The sequence below is a fragment of the Cricetulus griseus genome, chromosome 3 (genome assembly GCF_003668045.3).
Source record: "Cricetulus griseus strain 17A/GY chromosome 3, alternate assembly CriGri-PICRH-1.0, whole genome shotgun sequence".
NCBI classification, from domain to species: domain Eukaryota; kingdom Metazoa; phylum Chordata; class Mammalia; order Rodentia; family Cricetidae; genus Cricetulus; species Cricetulus griseus.
The window spans coordinates 241,680,259-241,703,890 of record NC_048596.1 but is presented as its reverse complement, the minus strand read 5'-3'; the positions used below and the strand labels follow the sequence as shown (position 1 = coordinate 241,703,890).

At 40.1% G+C, this 23,632-nt stretch overlaps 1 protein-coding gene across 4 annotated transcripts in view; it reads right to left on the bottom strand.

Annotated features, from left to right (window-relative positions):
• Positions 1 to 23,632, bottom strand: part of Amph (amphiphysin) — a 186,299-nt gene that overhangs the window by 5,643 nt on the left and 157,024 nt on the right. Inside the window, exons 13-19 of one of the 4 annotated variants that reach the window (XM_027409380.2) lie at positions 23,250 to 23,273; positions 21,359 to 21,382; positions 18,589 to 18,621; positions 17,872 to 17,928; positions 13,889 to 14,011; positions 2,564 to 2,770; positions 1,454 to 1,720 (exon numbers count right to left, since the gene is read on the bottom strand). In XM_027409380.2, the coding sequence (XP_027265181.1) occupies positions 1,454 to 1,720; positions 2,564 to 2,770; positions 13,889 to 14,011; positions 17,872 to 17,928; positions 18,589 to 18,621; positions 21,359 to 21,382; positions 23,250 to 23,273 (735 nt within the window). The remainder of the gene's footprint in view (positions 1 to 1,453; positions 1,721 to 2,563; positions 2,771 to 13,888; positions 14,012 to 17,871; positions 17,929 to 18,588; positions 18,622 to 21,358; positions 21,383 to 23,249; positions 23,274 to 23,632) is intronic. The other 3 variants (XM_035441502.1, XM_035441503.1, XM_035441504.1) reach the window with 3 other exon arrangements.

The following is a 23,632-nucleotide window of genomic DNA, read 5'->3' as shown; positions in this document are numbered from 1 at the left end:
ATATTATGGAAAATCAGAAAGATTAACACATTGAGTACCCGTTTCTCAACTGGAAGGACTAGATAGTCCTGGCCAGTTTTATTTCTCCCATAATGGTTCCTTGCAAACACCTGGGCACTCAAGATGAAACAGTCTGCCTTTAAAATATGCATTCCATGTATAGAATAAAATTATTAGAGCGAGAACTGACTATTATACAAAAATTAATTTCTGCAATGAGAACTGATGTCCAGAAAGGGACTGAAATGTGCACCATGGGCCACACTGTAGTGACTGGCCAAGTTAAAGACTGGTCCTTCATGCCCCAGCCTTGCCAGGCACAAATTTCCTGAACTTTACTTGTACTGCTTAAACAAATGACCATGTTTCTAGCCCCAACTTTAACCCATATGTTCAATTATTTTGCCCCACATTAGTCCATTCATAAATCTTTTATTATACCTGCACCCACTTCCAGTGGCATAATGGAAGTTTCCTTCTAAAAGAGGGACAGAGAGAATGGATAGATATTCATGTCATTCATATGAACACAAACAAATTACATGCACATTTTTTTTTTAAAAGTGGGTATCCAGGCATGGTGGTCTGTGCCTACCACTCAGCTATCTGGGAGGCTAAAGCAGACAACCACAATATGAAGGTCTGTCTATGCAGCTTAGCAAGACCCTGTCTCAAAATGAAAAAGAGTACAAAGTATGTACCAAGTAGCAGAGTGCTTGCCTAGGAGGCACACAGTTCTGAGTTTGCTCTCAGTACTGAAAAACAAGGAACCAAATGAAAACAAGGGCTGCATTTTGAAATATAGTATCAAATTATACAATGCTTACAATTTCTAATCAGATTCTTCTGGGGTCATTATCCATTGCCAACACTTGGCTGTAAGCATGGTCTCTAGGCAATCAATGCTGTTTTTTTTTTTTTTTTTTTCTTTCTTTTGTTTGACCCATAAGGAGGCTTTAGTTTATGATGATCCATGGCTGGAAAAACTTTCTTCCCAGGAATGGAGGCTTATTTGTCTCATTCTTTTCACAGAAGACCCTTAGTGCCTCTGGGGACTTGTTTTCAGACTACTGGTTGGCCCCCTGATCTGTACTTGGACTGGATTGCTCTGCTTCCAGCCTTTTTGGCAACTCCTAAGGGAACATACTGGAGTACAGCTGGCTTCAATGGCCTGATCTGAGCCAGGCTGGACAGACTTATCTCCGAAAGAAGCCTGGAAGGCATTAGCCCACTCACTACCGGGGGCAAGCCATACCCATTTTACCTACTCTGTTTTGAAACACAAAGGGTATTACGGTATGGACATGCTGCCGTTTTTCCAGGGGAGGTCAGGGTGAAAGGAAATCAGATTTGAGGAAGAACACACAATGTAAATAGCACACTGGAAAAGCAGAAAGTCGTGCAAAGGGGACTCAAGGAAAGGCCAATAACCCTGAAGTGACAATATAAAGACCTTGTAGAGAAAGCCAGGAGGCATTTCCTGAGCGGCATCCTCTGCAGACAAGGAGGAATCCACAGCACCTGCTGCTGCAGGTGAAGCTGCCTGAGAATCCAGAGGCGTGGCCTCTGCGGCCAGTTCTGGCATCTCACCAGCCTGGCCTCGGGGAGCCACAACCTCAGAGGCCTCTCTTGTTTCGGGACCCACAGTGGTTTCATGGTGCTCTCCTTCCCCTTCATGGTTGGAGGCTGGCTCGATAACAACAGAAGGGATAACCTTCTCCTGGTGGATAGAGAAGTGGATATTGTCATGGCCTTGGAAAGAACGGGTGCTTTTGTTCTTGGGCTGTCTTCTCCCGTGTCACTAACCCACAGTTGCAAGCCCACTACGTTTGCAGAATTTGGGCCTATGCCTTACATTTGTCCTGACTTTCTCACTGCTCTCCTGAGTAGTAAAGCTTTAGGGGGAAGCCTGTCTGAATCCTGAGCAGTCACATTGCCTGGAAAATGGGGGGTTTCTATGAGCAATCCAGGGTAGTAGGAGGCTAAAAGCAGAAAGGGTCTGTCCTGAGGGGCAAGAGGCTATCCTAAAAAGAAAATACAAGGGGGGAGGACTCCATGCTGCTCTCACATTTGCAATGACTATCCATCATTGCCCAAGTTATGGGGCTGGGTGTGTGCTATCTTTTATCACTGCAAGGAGACAGGAAGAGCTAGGGCCAACTCTTAACTTCATGTGTGTACTCATCCGACTTTCCTTAAAATGTGTGCTTGGCTTTGATGAGAGAAGCCTTGTGGGGAATCTAAGATAATCAATAAAAGTAACCATGAAACACTGGTAATTGTAACTCAACCTCTGTCTTCACACTGAGTTCCTACCAACGGCTGGCACTGGGCTAAGCCTTTGGGGGCATTTCTCACTCTAACAGATTTGTCATTTTTATCTTCCTCTCTCCACTGAGTTTTCTCATCATCTGTGCTTCATTTCTTCCCTCTCACTACTGCAGCTTCCTTTCCCCTTTTCTGTGCTTTAGCCATCAGGCATACGAAGTCCAGTCCACCCAGGCCAGCAGACTAGAGCCCACTAAACAGCCCTCTCCTCAGAAGTCCCTCAGGAAACCCTTACCTGAGTGGCAGCTGCTTCAGTTTCTGCTGGTGGAGGACTTTCACTGCTTTTAACCTCAGTGCTTTCAGCATCGATTTTGGTCCCCTCCATGCTGTCTGCTTCTGCAGCAGGGAGGGCTGCCTTCTCTGCCTCTGCTTCTTCCACTGGGACCCCAGCAGTTGGCACTGTAGTTCCCACAGTCTCATCAGCATCGGTTCCAGGAGGGATCTATAAGGTAGAAAGCAGTCACTACGCCTGGGTCTCCAGAGCCTCCACAAGGCCTCAGGACCACTCCATCATTCTTCCCCAACTGCTAAGACCATCAGCACTGAGCTGCTTTGCCATGGATGGAATCCCAGTAGTCAGGGGCAACAGAAGCTTCTGGTGGTTAGAGCTCACTCTTCCCAGGGCTTCCAATGATATGGATTCTGCATCCCTTGGCTTTCCCTTCAGTCAGTATGGTAGATATCATTGGAACAGGTCACATATACCATTCTTTAGAGGCTATTAGTAAGCAGTGGATGTATCTCTCTCCACAGCCTTTTCTTTTTTCTTTTTTGATGAAAGCAGACATCAGTGGATTAAGCTTTAAGAAACACCAAATTATAATATTGAAGGGACCTGAGTTCCTGTGAGAGCTGACTCATGGAGGAGGACCACCGGGGGGGGGGGGTGTTCCATCATGCAGTAAGAATCAGAATGGTTGCTCTCCACATCTGTGTGAAGGCCTCATAGCTGAATCACATTCAGGGAAAAGGAGTGATGGTGTGGTTTCCTCCAAAAGAAGGTTAAAAAGATGAGAGGAAATAGCTTTGAAATCCAATATGCATCAGCAATATACAAATATTCATGGAGCCATCTGCTGGCTAGAAAAATGTCACAATCAGACTTGGAGTCTTTACCAAGGGAAGCAAAATTCAAAGAAAATTTCAGTAGTGCTTAAAACACAATGATGAAATAAAGGAAGTACCATCATAGGTTTTAAATTTGAACAAACTGGTTTAGAGTCTAACTCTTTAATAGGATTCTAATAATCAGCATGGCAGACATGATTTGACAAGGTAGAATATAAAAGACTATTGAGAAAGAATGTTCAGGCTGATTGTATATAGTAAACCCAGCACACATATTCCAGACATGGATACTGCTTTCTGATGAGTTAAAATTAGCTGGTGCTTTCTTTCACTGGATCAGTTCTACACTGTTCTCTGAACTGTTAGGGAAGCCATACTCATGCAAGTATTAGCTCTCCAAGCCCAACTTCTGAAGCGGGTGATGGAGAGCAACTCTCAGTGGGCATCACAGATGGGGTGGGGGAATGTGACCTTACTTAATCACACAGCATGGCATTTTCCAAGAACTCTCCTTTGCCTCAAAGTCACACTTACTATATTACTTAAAATAATTTTGTGTGAAGGACTTTTTCTAAACATTGTAATTTTACCTTGGGGATAAAAGAAAGCTATATCTTTTGATACATGATCAAATGTTACTCATATTCACAGAAATTTCTATATCTTACATGAGACTATCCCATTACGAGAATTTGGTTTTTCACAGAAAGTGGACAATGGTGTGAAAGTATCCACTTGTCTTTATTTCTTTTGTTTTTATTCTGCCATTAAAGTACATGGATTCAGAAAAGTGATCCTCTTGTGTGAATTAGAGCTGATATTTAATTAAAATGATATTAAATGTTGGTAAATATCATTTTAAGTAAACAATGATCTTCTATAAATGTCACTGTTGTCAAAAGAAGTATAATTAGCAATACAAGGAAGGCATCTTAATCCCAAGAAGAATAATGAACACTTGCTCATTGATTTATTGCTTGTTAAATCGACAAGTTTAGGCTGGGACAGAGCTCAGTGTTACAGTTGTTCCAGATGAGGTTCTGGTTTCAATGCCAGGTATTGTGATAAAAAGATAAGAAAAAGAAGGAAGGGAGGGAGAGAAGGACGAAAGGAAGGAAGGAGAGAGGGAGGAGAGAATGGGCTTTTACATGGGTACTAAAGACCTAATATGTTTTCTTCCATAGTGGGAACTATTGATAAAAAACCAATATGAATACAGTGACTCACAGGCTCAAATGGGGAAGGCAAACTGTTTAGTCATAATTCCATTATTTTTACTTTCCATATATCTGGACAGAAGTCACACCTATGAACAACACATGATTTCAATAACTTTGAACGAGATGTTATCTATATACATCAGACAGAATGGTAAACCAGCCTACACACACACACACACACACACACACACACACACACACACACACACACTATAGATGGAAAAGCATAAGATTTATTTTACTTATGTGTATGTATGATTGTGTTTTTATGTGCACATACAGGAGGTCAGAAAAAGGCATCAGGTCTCCAGGAACTGGAATTACAGGTGGATATGAGGTACCCAAGTGGGCACTGCAAACTGAACTGTGTCCTCTGGAAAAACAACAAAGACTCTTAAACATTAAGCCATCTCTCCAGCAACGCCAAAGGTAATTTTAACACTCATTTGATGAAAACAGAATCATTAGCTTATAAATGGATTGTTTTCTGTATGTTTGTCTGTGGACTCTAGCATATTTTACTATCACAAGATAAACATGTCATAGCTATTCTGTGGCTAAGTCATTTGAACAGGCATTGCAGACCAAATGTTTTTGTTCAGGCTGCCAACACTGCTATGGCAACAGGCCACCAGCAGGTGGAGACCAGGGACTCGGTTTAACTGTTCTGTATTGCCTGATCCTCAGAGGTAAGCACACCAGCATCAGGGCCTCAGCAATTCACATCATCTCTGCCACATGAAGGGAACTTAGCTTGTAGGACATGGCTGATGAGAATGGTGGCAAATAAACGTCACTCAGACAGTGGAATGAGTAATGCTGGGAATGAATGCTAAGGAAAAGAGTCCTTTTCCTCCTAAGGATAAAGATATTCAGAATGACCTACTTATTCATGTTTATATGATCCATGTGCCAGTCAGGTGCAACATATTTTCACATTTTTTTCAGAGTTCCTGTAGAGATTTAATATTGCTATGTTTTTGCTAATGTCTTTTGCTCTTTTCATGATGGTCAGTTACTGCCTTGGAGTAGAAGCTACAATATGTGTGGGTGCTCTGGGCTGTACTAGTAACTTCTGACCTTGTTTTGGGAAGAGTAATTCTAAAGCAGCACTCCCTGGTATTTGCTTACATAACTTTTTATGCTTTGAATTAAAAAATGAACAATATATTTAGATGTTCTCGTGATTAGCTTTGGCATTGTGTATTGTTTTATTTAGTCTCTCTTCCTGATTGTGATTTCTTGCCACTAGGGAGTCTTTCAATCAGAAATCTTCAATCTAACATGATATGCCTTCCCCCCCTCGCCCCCCAGTCCGTAAACGTCTGTCCCGTTCCTTCTTGAGAATAAGCAACGGTCTAGGAGTTGGATTTTTGGTCTTCCAATCTGTTACCTATGCTATGCTTTTCCTCTGTACTTGCAGATCCTCAGTGCCTGCTCCCATCGTTACCATTTCTCTGCACAGTAGTCCCTAGTCTTTCCTGCTTGGAACTCAAATCTTAATTCTAATATGGCATTTTCTTTTCTTACTCCCTTTACATCCGACTTACATTAACTCTTTCCCTCTCATCAATGCCATCTTGAAATTCACTATGAGAAGACAGTTTAATTTTTCTCCCCAAAATTTGAAGAATGATTTTACAGCTTGTTTTCTAAAATGAAATTTTACCTAGTAAGCAATCCTTTCCTTTCTTTACATCGCTTTATGTGCCCTATGCTGCTTTCAAACTATTTCTGTTTATTACTTCAAAATAGGTGATGTTTCAACAGTTTCTGCATGTTAGAAACATTTTCTTTGCTCCATTTTGCATCCCATCTAGGGACATTCAGATGCCGCTTTCAGGTCAACAGCTGGAAGCGATTGTCTCCATTAGATTTCTGTTTTGGCAACTTGACATAATCCAGGCTTAACTAGAAAGAAGAAACTTCAGTTGAGAAAATGTCTCCACCAGATTGGTCCAAAGGTAAACCTGTGAGGCATTTTCTTGATTAATGACAGATGTAAAAATGCCCAGCACATTCTATGTGGTGGTTCTAGGCTATATAAGAAATCTGGTTGAGTAAATCATGGGAAACAAACCAGTAAACAGCATTCCGCTGTGGTTTCTATTTTAGTTCCTGCTTCCAGGTTCCTGTCTTGATTGAGTTCCTGCCTTGGCTTCCCTCAACAATGGACTGTGATAGGGATGTGTAAGCCGAATAAACCCTTTTTTCCCTAGGTTGTTTTTTCGTCATGGTGTTTATCACAGGAGTAGTGATTTATCAAACTGTTACATATAATCACCACCTACTTTGAATCTCCCAAACATGTGTCAAAGGTATGCAAGCATGATCCCAATGGCACACTGCCAAGGATTGGGTACTGTAGAAAAGCACCCCCATACTAAATCATCAATTGCTTTGTAGGCTTAGCTATGACTTTTTTTTTTTACCTCTATGCTTTCTCTTACAGAACAGTCCCCTAGTCATAACTGAGATTTCTAGAATATAGCACTATAGAAACTTTGATATCTTTTGTTAAAAGTCCCTTTTATCTTCAGTGTGGAGGATTACAGTAGAAGAACTGATCAAAAGTTAATTTTATTTTTTGTAACTTTTTTAGTGATTTCAGTTTTCTCAATCCATCTTCACTTATGGAATTATTTTATTTGTGTTATTTTCTGGCATAAATGACATAAATGATAATTGAAGACTACAAGAAGTATATATTACAGATTTTAGATGAAGGACCCATTTTGATAATTGCAGAACAGCTTATACTGGAGTCAGAATATGAATATTCCTGAAGTTTGCTTTATAAAGATAGTAGATTGAAAGATTACTGAGCTCTAGGTTTTCCAATTTATCCTGATGCTAAAGAATTATAATTCTGATGCACAGATGGGCTGCTCCTGTAGATATTTTTATACATCCATTCTGAGCAAGAAACTTGCATTTGCTGTGAATCCAACAGTCTCCAAGTGCCATCACAGAAGTTTCCTGTTTACTGCATAATATTCTCTTAATATCGGTTTTATACTTTATTCCAATTTCCTAGAAGTTAACTAATATATAAAGAATGAACCAGTAAACAAGGTTTGGAATGGTCTGACCAAATTCTGTGTTTATGTCATATTAAATCTGTATCCTAGAAGATAAACATCTAAATTAAGGAATTTTGTAGCAATCCTGAGAATTTGAACACCAACTACAGACAAGTTTGAAGAGGACTCTTAAGTATGCTTTTTAAGCAGTCAGTATGTATCCTATGCTCTTGGACTGCCACTCTTAAATAACTTTTTCCTGCTTCCTGTGGTATTTGGGAACAAGCAAAGACATGGCACAAAATATCTCCTAATCAATAGCAAGTTTTGCAACAAACAGAAATCAAGAAGATGTTAGCTAGTGTCCATGTTAGTTTTAATTTGTCAACTTGACACAATTTAGACAAAAGCCATAATTGAGGAATTTGGCTAGATCAGAATTAGCATGTTGACATATCTATGGAGGCACTGTCTTGATTGTAGGAGTGATGAGTCTACTGTGGGCAGCACCATTCCCTAAACAGGTATTCCTAGACTGTAAAACAAAGGTAGCTAAGCATAAGGTTGAACAAGCAGGCCAGTAAGCAGAGTTCCCCCACCCTCCATCTCTATCTCACTCAGCTTTCAGGCTGCTACCCTAGTCTTTCCTGCAGTCCCATCAGAAGTGTTAAGAAGATGGCTTCTAGTCCAACTCAACCACCGTTATTACAGCACTGTTGCCATGGCAAACAGCTGTTAAAATTAGCTCCATGACTTCTTTGAAAATCATCTTCTGCAGAGATGCCAAAATTAATGAATTTTTGTTGTTAATTTAGCTTTAAAGCACAGGGCACAATATCTAGTAATGATACACTTTAGCATTAAAAGTTTCAGTTAGTGATTTAGTTGCAGAATGGCTAAGAAAAGGTGTAACTTTTGAAGCAAAAGTAAATATTGTATACTGTGCTTGCTCAGAAATGCAGACATGATTAAGCAGTCGTTGGAAAGCAATTGTAACAGGTATCTTCAATGGGGCTTTCCAAGTTTGTAAGAGAGTTTTACTTAATTTTATTTAACTGTGCTTGGTACTGAGCTCTGAGCTTCAGTCAGGAAAAAGAAAAAAGGGCCATAACACTCCGGCCCTGAGACTGGTTTTAAAAATGTCTTTGCAAGTCAGGCTTTGTGGCATGTGCCTGCAATCCCAACATTCAGAGGGCTGAGGCAGGAGGACAGCTTGGGCTACATAAGTAAGTGACAAGCCAACCTACATACTGAGACTCTGACTAAACACTGACAACAAAACACGAGCAGCAGAATTCCTCCGGTGTGGGTCTTGGATCAGGATGGCAGGACTGAAGGAATGGTGCCAGGCCCAGCCTGAGACTGGATGAAGACTGGGCTGAAAATTACTTAAATATTCTCATGTTCTACATGCAAGTATCCCAGCCCTGACCATGTGCATGGCTCAGGGCAGCCTGAGCCTTGACAGATGGCAGTGTGTGACCTGAAACTAGAGGAGAAGGCAGCTGAGCATCACACTGAGAGGACCCACTGGCAGCCCTCTAACCCCATAGCTTTGCAACAGTGGTGGCATCACTGACTGATGGGAATGTGTCACCCCAGTTGCTTAGTAAACACAGGCTGCCAACAGCCATAAACAAGACTGCTTCACCACACTGCAGGGATTTGGAAGTCCTTCCATTTTAAAGCATTCGGTTGTAGATTTTTAAGAGCAGAAGAACTTTATCAGGGCAACTCCTATAAAGGAGAGATGAGAATCAGGCACAGAGGGTAAAATGATTTCCCCAACATCAGCTTCCTACAGCCAACAAGCTCATTCTGTGAATTCCCATTTAGGATATTGCTGCTACATCCCTTTGACAACTGCTTCACAGCCAAAGCAAGGGATGAGGACACACATTGCCTGTGGGAAGCTCAAAACAGGCTAAACAAGAGCTACTGTTTCACTTTGACTTTTTCAGCTACATTGCAGGGACATCTCTCCAGTCTAAGAAATGATTGTGGAAAGTCCTGACATTAGCAGAGATTTCAGCCTATCTGGAGCCCTAATGTCCTTTACTGAAGCTTTTCTACACACACACACACACACACACACACACACACACACACACACACACACACACACACACGCACGCACGCACACACGGCACACATACACACAGGGCCATCACAGAAAAACACAAGGGGAAGGAAGAAAATACCAAGAAGTCCCACTCCCACGGAGTCTCATTCATAGACAAAGAACTAAAGGTAATCAGTGACAGCTGAGAGAGAGAATTAGCCTCTCCCTGGAATGAGTCCCTTTGGTTACCTGTTATAAAGTGCTCAGCCTTGAAACCATACACACACAAACAAAAATGGACTCCACAGGTTGTATTTATGTATTTGTGTGTATGTATATATAAGTAACAATAAAAGAAAAAGGGGATATCCATTTGAGAAGGTGCGTGGGAAAGGTTGGAGGAAGGGGACATGGGAGGGGCTAAAGGAAGGAAAGGAAAAGGCTATGTGGTGTGATTATATTTTAATTTAAATGTGTTAGAAATCTACTTGCAGAAGCATAAAATTCAGATGAGTGAAAAGGTGTGTGGTCTCATAACCTGAGAGGGGATCACAGAGAACCAGCATCGGTGCCTGAGCTTAGAGTATTGGCTTCTCTCCTTCATGTCTCCGCCTTGCTGTTCAATGTTACCAGCTTTGTAGAATTAGGTTTTGCTCTGAAACCTAAGATCAATATAGTACACAAGCACACACGGAGAAGAAATCATCTGACATTCAAAATTGGAATTTGGTGAGAGATTTTCAGAATCAAATCACTTCTTCAAAATCTAAATCGTCACCTTCCTGCCTCCCTGGTATTGGCCACGTTCATCTCGAAATCAATGATCTCTTTAAATCTAACAGTGGTCAAGAATCTGTGGTGATACATTGTTTATGACCTAATATAGCCACTGAAAATTAGAATGCAAAGCCAGCCACACTAGTCATCCATAGAAGCTGAGAGGTGGTGGAGCACACCTTTAATCCCAGGACTCAGGAGACAGAGGCAGATGGATCTCTGTGAGTTAAAGGCCACCCAGAGCTACATGAGAGTCAATCAGTCTAAAAGAGATGCAGAGCTCATGCCTTCAATCCCAGAACTAGAGAGAATATAAGAAGCTCAGTGCAATCTCAAGCAGCAGTATGAGATTTGGTGAGGAGCATGCAGTCTGGAGATGGAGTCTGAGGTTTGGTGGACCGCTCCTTCTGTCTGAGCATTGGTAGACTCAAGAACCCTCAAGTGGCTTGGCCGCTTTGCTTCTCTGATCTTCAGCTTTAATCCCAATATCTGTCTCTGGGTTTTTATTATTTGTGCTAGAAGAATGCAGTTCTATTTTTCCTTGTCCTGTGTTGATATGTGTAAATGCACATGTGGGTGTATGCAATGGCAAGTATTCAATTGTATTTTTCTTTGTCCTATGTTAATGTGTGTATGTGTGAATACATGTGTCCATGGATGTATGTGGAGGCCAGAATGGAGACATCAGGTATCTTCTTCTATAGCTCTCCACTTTGGTTTTTGAAACAGTATCCCTCACTGACCCTGGAGCTCACTGAGTGGCTAGACTCTCCATCCATCCACCCATCCACCCATCCACCTATCCATCCATCCATCCATCCATCCATCCAGCCAGCCAGCCAGCCATCTATCCATCCATCCATCTATCCATCTTTGGGACCCTCCTGTCCCTGCCTCCCAGTGCTGGGACTGTAGGCATGCACCACCATGCTTGATTTTAGTGGGGCTCCTGGGGATCTGAACTCAGGCCCACAGGCCTGTGCAGCATGCATGTAACCCAGTGAGCCACCTCCTCAGATCCCCTCCATTTTAAATAACCACACAGCTAAAGTGAGTAAATGTTCACAACATCATAAGAAAACCATAAACGACCAGTAAATTTGGGGGTGACAGGAAGTTCACACAAGCAACAGACACTTCTAGAAGGGGGTTCAGCTAGCTAAACACACTTCTTATTTTTCTAAGACATTGTCCAACTTTGAATTTTCAAATTTCAAAAAACAATATGAAAGTTTTTTAATTGCTTTTAAATTTTATTTAAATATTTATTTAGTCTTAATTTATGTGTATGAGTATTTTGCCACTGCCTGTGTGTCTGGTGCCTGTGGAAGCCAGAGGATGGTGATAGAGTCCCTGGAACTAGAGTTTAAAGATGGTTGTAAGCCACTATATGTGTACTATGAACCGAACCCAGGTCCTCTGCAAGAATACCAAATGCTGTTGACCAATGAGCTTCCTTAGCGCCAGTTTTCTTAAATTAGATCTAATTGGTATTATCTATTACTATCATATCCTACATTTGGGTTTATCTTTATTAATAAATTGCTGAGTTGACAGATAACCTATGTTTTTCTCAGCAAAGTAACAACAGGAACAAAAAAACATTTACTATAACCTTCATTTTTGTGGTATGCAGTCCAGAAAATAGCATTTTGGCAAGGGGGTAATTGATTTTCTGTTTGTGTTTCTTTTCTGTGAAGGCTATAGTAAACAGTAAAAAGTTGGGGAAAATTTTTTTCCAATTCTATACATTCATGGGCATTTTGCTGCCTATGAGCTTGCTGAATGTTGCAGTGTGAGCCTTCCTTAAAGCTGTGTGCATCAGGGTAAGAATAAGTATCTAAGAAGTCAGGTGGATCTCCAACCCAGCCTGAAATGTATCGTTAAGGTCCACCGTAGATTCAAGACCTATACAGACTGGATTTTGAAGAATTTGTAAAGAAGAAATCTTTGAGATTCACAGGTCTAAAATATACACCATAGGTTCAGTATTGGGTCATCAACAATGTATGAAACCAAAACCACAAATAACCAAAACATATATGGGAGGCAAGCACAGGAGATAGGTTAGTGGCCATGGGCACCCATTTGGTCTTCAGTTATGGAACCCCTTCCCCCCCATCTGCAATAATCACTTGGTAGCCTAGTTCCCTCACCTGCAATAGTACGTGTAACCATTTCTCTCCAACAGTGCACCTAAAGCTCCAGAACCTCCCATATGCACCAGGAAATACCTGCTCCCATTTCTGAACAAAGACATAAGTTTCCTTATCCCTGGTAACAGTCACATTACATAGTTACCATTCAAGTGAATTCCAAACATGTCCAGCTGGAACTAGTTTTGCTGCATATGTAGTAAGGCAAAACTGTTTTCTCCTTTAGGGACCATCTTATATCTATGCATAATTGACCAGGCATAGTGTTGAATCAGATATATTGTGGGAAAGGACATTCATAGCAGAGAAATGATGACATAACCTAATTTATCAATCAGAATGAGAAATACTCAAGCTATAGGAGCCAGCCCCTCCTTCTCTTGAATTCTATAGGAGAAAGCATCATAAGGACCCTTGAGTACATTCCCTCATGTCTCCTGCTGTCAATACTGTCAGTGTATCTCTCTTTAATCTGCTTTGTTATCACTTTGCTCCCAATAATTTTATCTTGTTTCTTTTGCAAGTCTCATTTTCTATTGTTTTGGATAAGAGGTCAAGAACCTGAAAACACTGTCTATACTCAGCTGCCAGTGACATGCAGACTTACCAGCCATGTTATTCTTACTTTTCTCTTGGGCAATTTGATCCCCAATTGCTGCACATTTCCAGCCGTCTCAGGTAAAACATAGAAATAGGTCTAATTCTCTCCACATTCCGAGCTTCTCCACTGACAGAAATAGTGCATCAGAGAATTGAGGCACAGATTCTGGAGAGCCACAACTATGGCTACATACATGGCAATTTCCCTAATCCATACACTCTGTTCTTTGGTATAAATTAAATACTACTACTACTATTACTACTACTAAGCCGGGCGATGGTGGCACTCGGGAGGCTGAGGCAGGCGGATCTCTGTGAGTTTGAGGCCAGCCTGGTCTCCAGAGCGAGTGCCAGGATAGGCTCCAAAGCTACACAGAGAAACCCTGTCTTGAAAAACCAAACAAACAAAAAAAAAAAAACACAAAAAAACAAAAAAAACAAAAAACTATTACTACTACTACTACTAATAATAATAATATCAGGGAATCAAGATTTTGCTATGAAACTAGAGAAGGCTCTTTGATACTGGGAACCATGGCAGACAAGAGAATCCTTTAGCCCAGCTGAAACCTGGAAAGGAAGTGGTACAAAGGATCATGGGAGAAGCTTGATAGAAGCAGCAGAGTGGATAGAGGGTGCAGGGAGTGAGCTCACCACTACATCTTCCTTTGGCTCCTCCATCTCCAGTCCAAGGTCTAGCCCTGAAACAGGTGCAGCAGCAGTGACAGGAGGCTCCTCTGCTTGGGGCTCCATGGATAGAGGCTGTTCAGTTTCAGCCTTAAGTTATTCGTGGGTAAGAAGGAAACAAAAAGATTCAACATATGAATAGGTGACACTGAAGAATGCTGGAGAATCCAGAATTTCATCATTATTCAAAGCAGGCAGTGGTTTTGCTAAATCCATCCTAGAAAAATAAATTCTATGCAGTGTCAGGGGCCCCTTGCAGAACTGGAGTCCCGGAGCAGAACTGTGTTGAGCTTCTTTTGAACAGGCTCTGCAACTTTTTCCTTTGAAGTCGGGCAAAGACCCTACCACTGTATTCACCTGTAACAGTTGATCTTCATGTCTCTACAGCCTGTGTAAGAGAACCTGAGATGATACTTCTGCTGTGGGGAGAGAGAGAGACAGAGAGACAGAGAGACAGAGAGACAGAGAGAGAGACAGAGACAGAGAGACAGAGACAGAGACAGAGACAGAGAAAGAGACAGAGAGAGAGACAGAGAGACACAGACAGACAGACAGAGACAGAGAGAATATCTCTAGAAGGTCCACTATTTGCCAGGTAGAAGGAGTCAAGAATAACCCATAGGGCACATAGTTCTGTGATCTTTTTGTATATAAGAATATATTACACTAACAATGGAGGGACATTTCTAGTATGAACATTAAAAGGTATTTATTTAACACAGTGGATCATCCAAAGCTGGGAGAGCAGGCTCAGCTACCTGGCTGATCCATTAACTCCAGAATCAAAAAAAAAAAATCACATATAGCAATCAATTTGTTTCATGTAACAAAGTAATTCTTTAAAGAATAATAGGACAAGCCGGGCGTTGGTGGTGCACACCTTTAATTCTAGCACTCGGGAGGCAGAGGCAGGTGGTTCTCTGTGAGTTCGAGACCAGCCTGGTCTACAAGAGCTAGTCCCAGGACAGCCTCCAAAGCCACATAGAAACCCGGTCTTGAAAAACCAAAAAACAAAAAGAGAATAATAGGACAGCCTTCTCCATGGTCTCAAGGAGACCCTTTAAGCCAGTAGTTCCCAACCTTCCCAATGCTGCAGCCCTTTAATACAGTTCTTCATATTGTGGTGACCTCCAACCATATTTTTCTTTCTACTTTATAACTGTAATTTTGCTACTGTTATAAATCCTAATGTAAATATCTGACACGCAGGATATCTGATATGTGACCCCCAAAGGGGTCATTATCCACAGGTCGAGAAACCTTAAATTGCTAGGGCAAGATAAGATGCTTTTGCCAGTATGAGACTACTACATATAATCAGCTTCCACTGCCTGTTACATGTTGAATCAGGTCTCCAGTATTTCTTCACTCAAAACCTTCTGTTTTTCCTGTATGCATAATTAATTCAGCATACACAATGAATTTTACAGAGAAGTGTGGGAGAATCCGTTCTAAAATAATGACTCAGTTAGTGCTAAAGAAACAGAAAAACTGATTTTCTTATGGCCTCCACCAAGTCATTCACTGTGACCACACACCTGGTATTTTCAAAGGGCATAATAAAATGAAAAGATACTTTTGTAGACAAGTGTGCAAAGATTTAAATATTTTTACTGTGTTTTAAAACCTTTATGATGCTCTTCCCTGGTCAGCTGAGTCTGCTTTGGAGGAAAACTGAAGCTGAAGAGGAGCCAAGAGAAGGTTTGATAAACAACTCATATAAAATATCAAAGATATTGTGCACTTTAAAGATACAAGGATAACTTAAAATACGGAACAATGTTTGGATCATTGGCTTGGATTTCTAGCTATCTGGGGGGAAATTCTGGAACTTTAACAAAGAACAATGAAGATAGTTTTATGCTTGAGTCTAACTGTATCTCCATGTTAAAATCAATAAGTGGAACTATTGTATAGAATGAAAGATTCTAGATTAGCATTTTCTCACAAGCTACACATGTTCACTGAGCTCTAAGTACTGTGGATATGACTTAAGTTCTAGGGGACAAATGCAGTTCATTGGTGTTGAGGAAGAATGAAACACACTGCATAAACTCCACCATTCAAATTAGACTTACTGGTCGATCACTCTTCTATCCTCTAAGATATGAAATTATAAATATTTTCTTATAATATACAAAAGAAGTTCATTTGTGAGAAAAATCTTGTGGAAAAATCTGAAGCCTTATGTGAATTGGGCTCCACTTCAACTGTACTTGTTGTTCTTCCTACAAGGTATCTGCCTTGACAGATGTTAATGGACTGAGAACATGCTGTACCTATTTTTTGAGCATTAGAAATGATTCTTTCTTCAGAATGCAAATTCTTCAGAATCAAGCTGGCTGTGTAGTCTTGGAACACATATTCTGAAACCCCTTTCTGATGAGATTAATCCAGTCAGTACAGAGGTAGAGATGGGCTGGGAGAGTCGAGATTCTATTCACAAGCCAATATGATATTTGCCTTCTAGTGTTGCTTTTTTTATAGGTTTAGAAGAGCTATTTAATACAGAATGAAAAGGACTTGAGGGCAACTATGAACAAGGTCGGAAGTCTCAAAATGGTTTTCAACTGGTCCATAGTGATGTTCTGTGGGCCACAAGCCATGTACAGTTGAATATCAGCTTCAATCCCTTTTGCTCAGCACAGTCCAGGAATCCAGTGTTGGGGCTTCTGCTGCTTCTGAGATGCTGCATAGTGATAGATTAGTGATAGGTATAGATTACAGTTGCCATGCATGGCAATTGCCTACTGCCTTGTAGCAAGAATTTTAGTAGCATTTGCAATGCTGGGCATGACAAGCTGCATTCCTCAAGAGAGAGGAAGTGTGATGTCTGCTCAGGAGAATATATATTGAGAGAACTGGAGGGAAAGCCAGGAAGTCTTAACACAACTAATGTGCAGTTAGTTGTGAAAGGTCATGGTTCTGAGCTTAGACTTTGTGTATTGATGAAGTGGCTATAAACTTAATCATGACCAACAGTCTCTCTTTCACTTCTGGATTTCTGAGTTTTCCCTAACTGTTAACAATTGTCATTTTAAAACCTCACAATCCAAGTTCTATCATCAAGGCTAAGAACGACCAATGAGCATACAGACTGAGTTTCTCTGGTTTTGTTATCATATAATTGAAGAAAAAAGAAATCAAGACTCTGTCTTCCACTTGGTTGTGCAAAAAAACACAAAGTATGATAGTCCATTGATAAGATAGCAGAATATTACCAAAATCAACTTTTAGATAAGTTTCCTTAGTCAGAATTCCTTACTTAGAAGTGAAGTATTATACAAGGAAAAATTTATTCTATATGAATTCAATTCCAAATTTCTGATGTGAAAGTTGGTAGCTAAGATAATTACATAGTATTCCTATAGAAAAGCCACAGCATTGCTGATAGCCCCTTCAGTCTTCAGCATGCACATACCCTCTGTCCTGAAAGGTAAACACACAGTGACATCTTTCAAGGCCTCTTTATTAGGAAGCTGCCAAAAGTTTTCCCATGAAAACTGCAACATCCACCTTCTAAAAACCTCTATTCCCCTGGGTAACTCTTTCTCCTTCCAACTCATTACTCTCATCATCAGCTGGCTTCTCTATAGAACTTACAAAATGAGATGAGAAATTAGTAGCGCTAAGCTCAAGTCTTAAGACAAACTCATTTATCATCCTATAGCTTAAGTTATAGTCACATAGAGACTGGTAGATTCACTGTATTCCAACCGAGGATGTTAAGTATCACAAGAAGCTGGCTTTTGTTTGTGTCATTGTGCCAGTGGTAAACAAGTTCAAAGTTGGGTTTTATAGTTGGTTTTCTTCCTGTTTTTCTGAAAAGAGGGAGCTGTACAAATCATATACTGTATATTAAAAGCCCACAGAAGCTAGTGTGACCAACTAACTTTCAAATATCCCATGATAACTATCAACCATCCCCAAATACAGTCACATCAACTTACCAAGCCACCTACCATATTCTGATCTGCCTGCATGGTGAATAATGAAGTGTCCTGGGGCTGAAAAGAGGGAGAAAACTGTAAAAAGCTATCTAAAATATTAGCCATCAGTTGAATCAATGAAGATGTTTTAATGTTTTTTAAAGTTCCTCCCTTTAAATCATTTAAGAAATACCCAGTAAGTGTTAACATGAGTTATTCTAAACATAAATCTGGGTTGGCAGAAAACCAGGAATCACTGCTTTCTTGGCCACAGTTGGAGTGTGGTTCCCGATCTTCAGATGGCTCTAATTTGGAGAGTCACTAAAGGAATGGCTGCACATGGTGTGGCTCACTATGACATTTTAGAAGGAGCTCTTAAAATCATTATATCTAATATCTATCATCTTTGTAAAAATAATCATATCTCCTCTTTTCTAGTGGCCAAGTCTAGAGTATATTTCAGATTGGAATTACTTTTAAGGACTACTAAAAATATTGGCAAAACAATATGGAGCACTTAGCACATGCTAGATCACTGGGCTAATGACACTGCAGGCACAGCTCATTTCATCACAACAATGCCACAATGCTGTTTCCATTACTCCAGTTGTAAGTAGTGAGATCAAATTTTGTACTGATGCTCTTCGTCATTTTACTGGAATGTCAGCACAAAACTCACACAGAAAAGAATTAAACATTTCCAGCAGTTGGCTCTTGTAAAGGAAACATTCTCCTTACCTGTGTAAAGCCATTAAATGAACCTCCAGAAGCCTAGAAGAAATGGAAAATAGGTGTGATTTTTTTTCAACACTTTCATAGGATGAGTGCATATCCATTAGACAAGCTGGAGAGTAACAACCACCACACACAAATTCAAAAATAATACAACAGCTTGCTTTGCTTGAAAGTGCTTAGGAACTACAAGAAGCCATGCTGTATTATTATAAATAGGCTGACAAAAAAGTGAAAGATCAGCTTTATAATTGTCACTAGCACATGGTTCAGTGTTCACCAACACTGACTTTCTCCTAGTGAGAAAATGATTCTAGGCAAGAACCATGGAGTTAATGGCTCTTTTAAGTCATTCATAAATGACTTAATGAACAGCAACTAAGATTCTATAGTTTTAATGAGCCTGTGTAGAAACATTTCATGTATTTTTATGGGAGTGGAGTCACCTTAGCAACAGTAAGTCTGTGTTGCTCATGGTTTAGCACATTCTAGTATCCAAATGGTAAAACAAAACAAAAAGAAAAAAGAAAGAAACAAAAAAGTAAAAAAGAGGAATATTAAGAATAACTCCATTAGTTCCCAGAACAATCATTATGTAGTCTTTTGTTTTGTTTATTTGTTTTTGTTGGATTTTTTGTCAACCTGTTTGTGTTTGGTTTACATAGGTTTCAAGAGGATGTCTGTCAAGGAGATCAATGATGGAGAATGAAGTTGGTGAGAGACATAAGGAAAACTGGAACCTACGAAAGTCCGGCTAGTCTATGCTACATTCTAGGGCAAGTACCTCATCTTTATCAGCCTCTATTTCTTGGTACAACAATCCATATCTCTGGTTAGCAATTTCATCTTCAGATAAATCTGAGTTGTTGATGTCATTGTCTTGGGGACTATCAGGACTCTCCATGCTAGTGTTCCAGGAGGTTCCCTGAACCAATGGTCCAGTGGTCTCCTGGCTTTGATCCAAGCCACTAGCCCTGGCGTGTTTCCCACATATATCTGCTGCTACATCCACTTCCAGGCCTTTCTCACTTTCTACTATATGTCCCCCAAATTTATGTAAACCCTCTATATCTCTGATAGACCAATGGCTATTAGATTGCTGCCAATTGGCAAGTCTACTTGCTTGGCCATCTGGAGTACCAGAGACTCCCACTATATCCACATTATTTATTCCTGAATTCAAGTCTGGCTGCCAGATTTGACCTGGATCTGTTCCCCAAGAATCTGCCTTTGTAGTTCTTGGCAATTTAATGGCATGGCTACAGTTTCCAGGCACTGTACTTACAGAGCCCTCTGCTGATGAATTGTTTCCCTTATATGAACACTGCCCTTTTCTGCTTGCAAGAATCCCCAGAGAACAGTTAGGGTCAGTGTAAGAATCTTCTGCCATTGCATATTTGATTGACATAACAACAGCCTGACTATTAAGCCCATCAGTCTCTTGAGCACTGACTGGAATGCCACATTGAATTTCTTCTATGCCTGCACCTCCCTGTGCAGAATGCAGCTTTGTAGAATGGTGGTGAGGGCCTGTTGATTGTTTCCCCATCTCTATTCTAGTTAAATCCCATTCCTCAATGCTCAAATCTGTAATAAAAGACATAGGGTCCATCTGGAGAGGCAGATTACAGATCCCTGTGTGATTGGCAAGTGTAGCTTCAGAGTCTTTCACATTTTTATGATCATTGATTATTACTTGAATATTTTCAGAAAACCCTTGGATTCTGTCACCAAATTTATCTGCCACATATATTCTTTCTGTGTCTTTTTCTAATAGATCAGCTTCCTCAAAATAACTTTCAAATGTTTTTAGTCTTTCTTCACATCTCACCCTTAGATATTTTCTACTTCCCTCTTCACTCATTTTGAAGGTCTCCTGGCCTTGTTCTGATGGTTTTTTGAGATAATATAGTGTTCTGTTTCCCAGACTGTTACACACTATCTCCTCAAATCCTCCAGTATCTTCTAGTGCCTTGATATCACTAGCTCCAGTGTCTACCTTTTGATTTGTGTCCACACATTTCCACATAGGATCTTCTACCTTCTGTTTCTGTTTTATTTCTCCATCTGCTATTTTAGCTTCTTCATGACCTTTTTTGAGCAGGTCAACTTTTCCCATGGCTGGCTTCTCTGAGTCAAGTACTGCATATGGCTGGTCCATCTCCAGGCACGCAGTAATAGCAACTCCAGCCCCAGGCACAGGCTCTGAGAACAGCTGCTCATTTCTAGCTGGAGGGGCTGGCCCCGGGGCATCCTCACCCTGTTCAGCTACAGTAGAACAGTCAGCAGAAGAAAGCATTCCAGTAGATAATCTCATGTCTTGCTCTGCTTCAGAGAGACAGACAATGTCTTCTCGGGACCCACTTGGGGTCATCTCCTGGCTGACACTGTCTGTCCTAGCATGAGAGCCCCAAGTAAATGCACCTATAGTTTCAGGTCTTTGAAGCTCTTCAGCCAACCCACTTCCAGGAGTTTCCTCTATGATGAGGTTACACATAGAAAGACTTTTTGAAGAGTCAGTCTTTAAAGTATGTAGAAAAGCAAAGGGGAAAAAAAGATGAAACAGACCATGAAATATTTGATGAAAAACATACAGCTCTTGAGTAGTGTAGTACCAGTTAAACAAAATCAGAAAGTACTTGAGTTAATTGGCTTAAAGTCAAGGCTAGGACTGGCAATGCCATGGAGAAAGTCATTCTACCCCACCCCCAGATAGCCATATGTATAATGATATTAGATATCTTTAAAATCCCAAAACTTATAAAAATCAACCTACCGGTTGTACCAAATCAGTACTTGTCTGTAAGGGAGAAAGCGGGGGAGAAAAAAGTAAAGAATGAAAAACATTTCACTGGTTGAAGTCTAATACGTCCAGGGACAATACTCTTGTGAATGCTGTAGCTTTTTACTGTTCAGGAATTAAATTTTACCACTTTTTTATTATAGGAATGATTTAAAATTTATTCAAGACAATTGTGGAAGAGGCACAAATGAAACACAAAGAGCCTATGCCATATTCTAGTATCAGTGGGATGTTTTGTGGCTACTTCACAATTTCTACCTTAGGTAACCATGAAATGAAAATACTTATCCAAATGAACATGCAAGTCTGAGAACACCAAGATGCTCTCAAGAGTAGAGGTCAAGAAATTGCTCCATGTCACATGCTCTGTAAGAACACTGGAACAAAAGGTCAAATTCATTTTTCACTAGGGAAATCTCTGAAGAATGTGATGGAGAGTAAATTAACATTAACTTGAGGATTCTCTTAAAAGTCTTCCCTCAACCTAGAAACAATTTTCTGCCCACGAGAGAAATACCCTGTAGAGTAGACAGGACTAAGAATAATGGGCAGTAGGTCCAGAAAGCCCCTATTTCATATAGTTTTATTATGACTATTATTCCTAGTAAGTCTGTTCTCTGAAGCAGTGAAAGATCCTTCTAGAAGGTACGTTTGCCCTCACCACACTCCTTTTAGAGAGGGAAGAAAATGTATCATAGTTCTAATTCACGTTATGAATTTTGAGATAACCAAGATTAGTATTATTCCCATAATAAACAATAAAAATAACACAATACTGAAGTTAGAATTCTAGGGTCCTGCCTTTCAACCCACCCCCATTTGTAAGTACCCAAGTAAAACTAATTCTGTGTGAAAGGTACTGAGTTAGTCATGTGTGGCTTCAACCAACACTATTATGTATGATCTTGGTCTCTTTCAAGGATCCTAAAAAGTGGGACATAAACTCTGGGAAGAGGGTGAGCATCCTTTTACTTTTAGGGAACAAGTAGAAATATTACTTCTGAAGAGTGTGTCCACAAATAACAGCTACATTTATTGACTGTGTCGGTTGCAGTTTACTAAACTGCAACAGAATTCTCAATCAGAGATTTTTAAAGACTAAGACCCTGCACTAAAGAATGTCAGGCTTCGCATAGGTGTCACCAGTCTCCTAATTTTGCAATGCTGATGAACATCACAAGCTCTGGTCATCTCCCTCCCCCAATTCTAAATTCTGAAAATACTCAAGCTTGCACATCAGATTAGTGTTATAAAACAACATGATAATCATAGCTGCCTTTGTTGATACATATCACATACTGGGATAAACACCATACACATATCTTATTAAATCCTCTCACAACACTTTGGAGTAGATATCATTATTACCTTTATTTTATAGATGAGAAAAGTTGAGGCTTAGAGAATTCTAGAAATTGATCAAATTGACAAGATTATAAGTATTAGGGCCTGAACTCAAATCCATGACTGTCTAGCTCAATTTTTCCAAATGTTTCAACTAAACTTAATTGAATATAATGATGAAAAATAGTTCCCATAACCTCCCATTTTCTCATCCACACTCTGTGTTTTGATCCACATGTGTGCATGCCTTCCATTATGACAGTTCTTTTGGTCCTCATTCCCTACAGGAAGACACAAAGAACACAGTGCCATTGCCTTGATCACTAGCAATTCAGCAATGTGAACCAGTGACAAAAGTTTCTCTACTGGGTTTTTCAGCTTTGGGAAATACTCACAACTTCCAGGTATTTTTTCTTGGGAAATACATTATCATTAAATGTATGAGTTTTCTTTTACTCACAAATGAAAAAGTATATTAATATTTCCAAATTTTTATAGATCAAAATATGTGATGCCTTACCGTCCATAAGTCCCAGGGCAATGTCTAAAAACAAACAAAGAAACACTATGAGTAACTATGGTTAGTGTATTTATCACTAACCATAAAGTTAGTGATAAATACAAAGAGGCCCTATTTTTGATAATAGAAAAGCTCCATTTTTGTTACCTATTTTGGTGAACACTCATCACAGGTACCTATTAAGAATTAGAAATGTGCTTGCTAGTCTAACAGAACCAAAATTTAAGCTTTACATAGCATTACTGAATTTGAGTTTATCCACAAGGTATATCATGAGAGCAGGAGGATCTAATCAATCTGCCTTTTTCTTTTTATAGGAGCTTGCTCAGTACTGGGTGTGATTTACAATGAATATGGTACTTCAATATTCACACATCATTAAA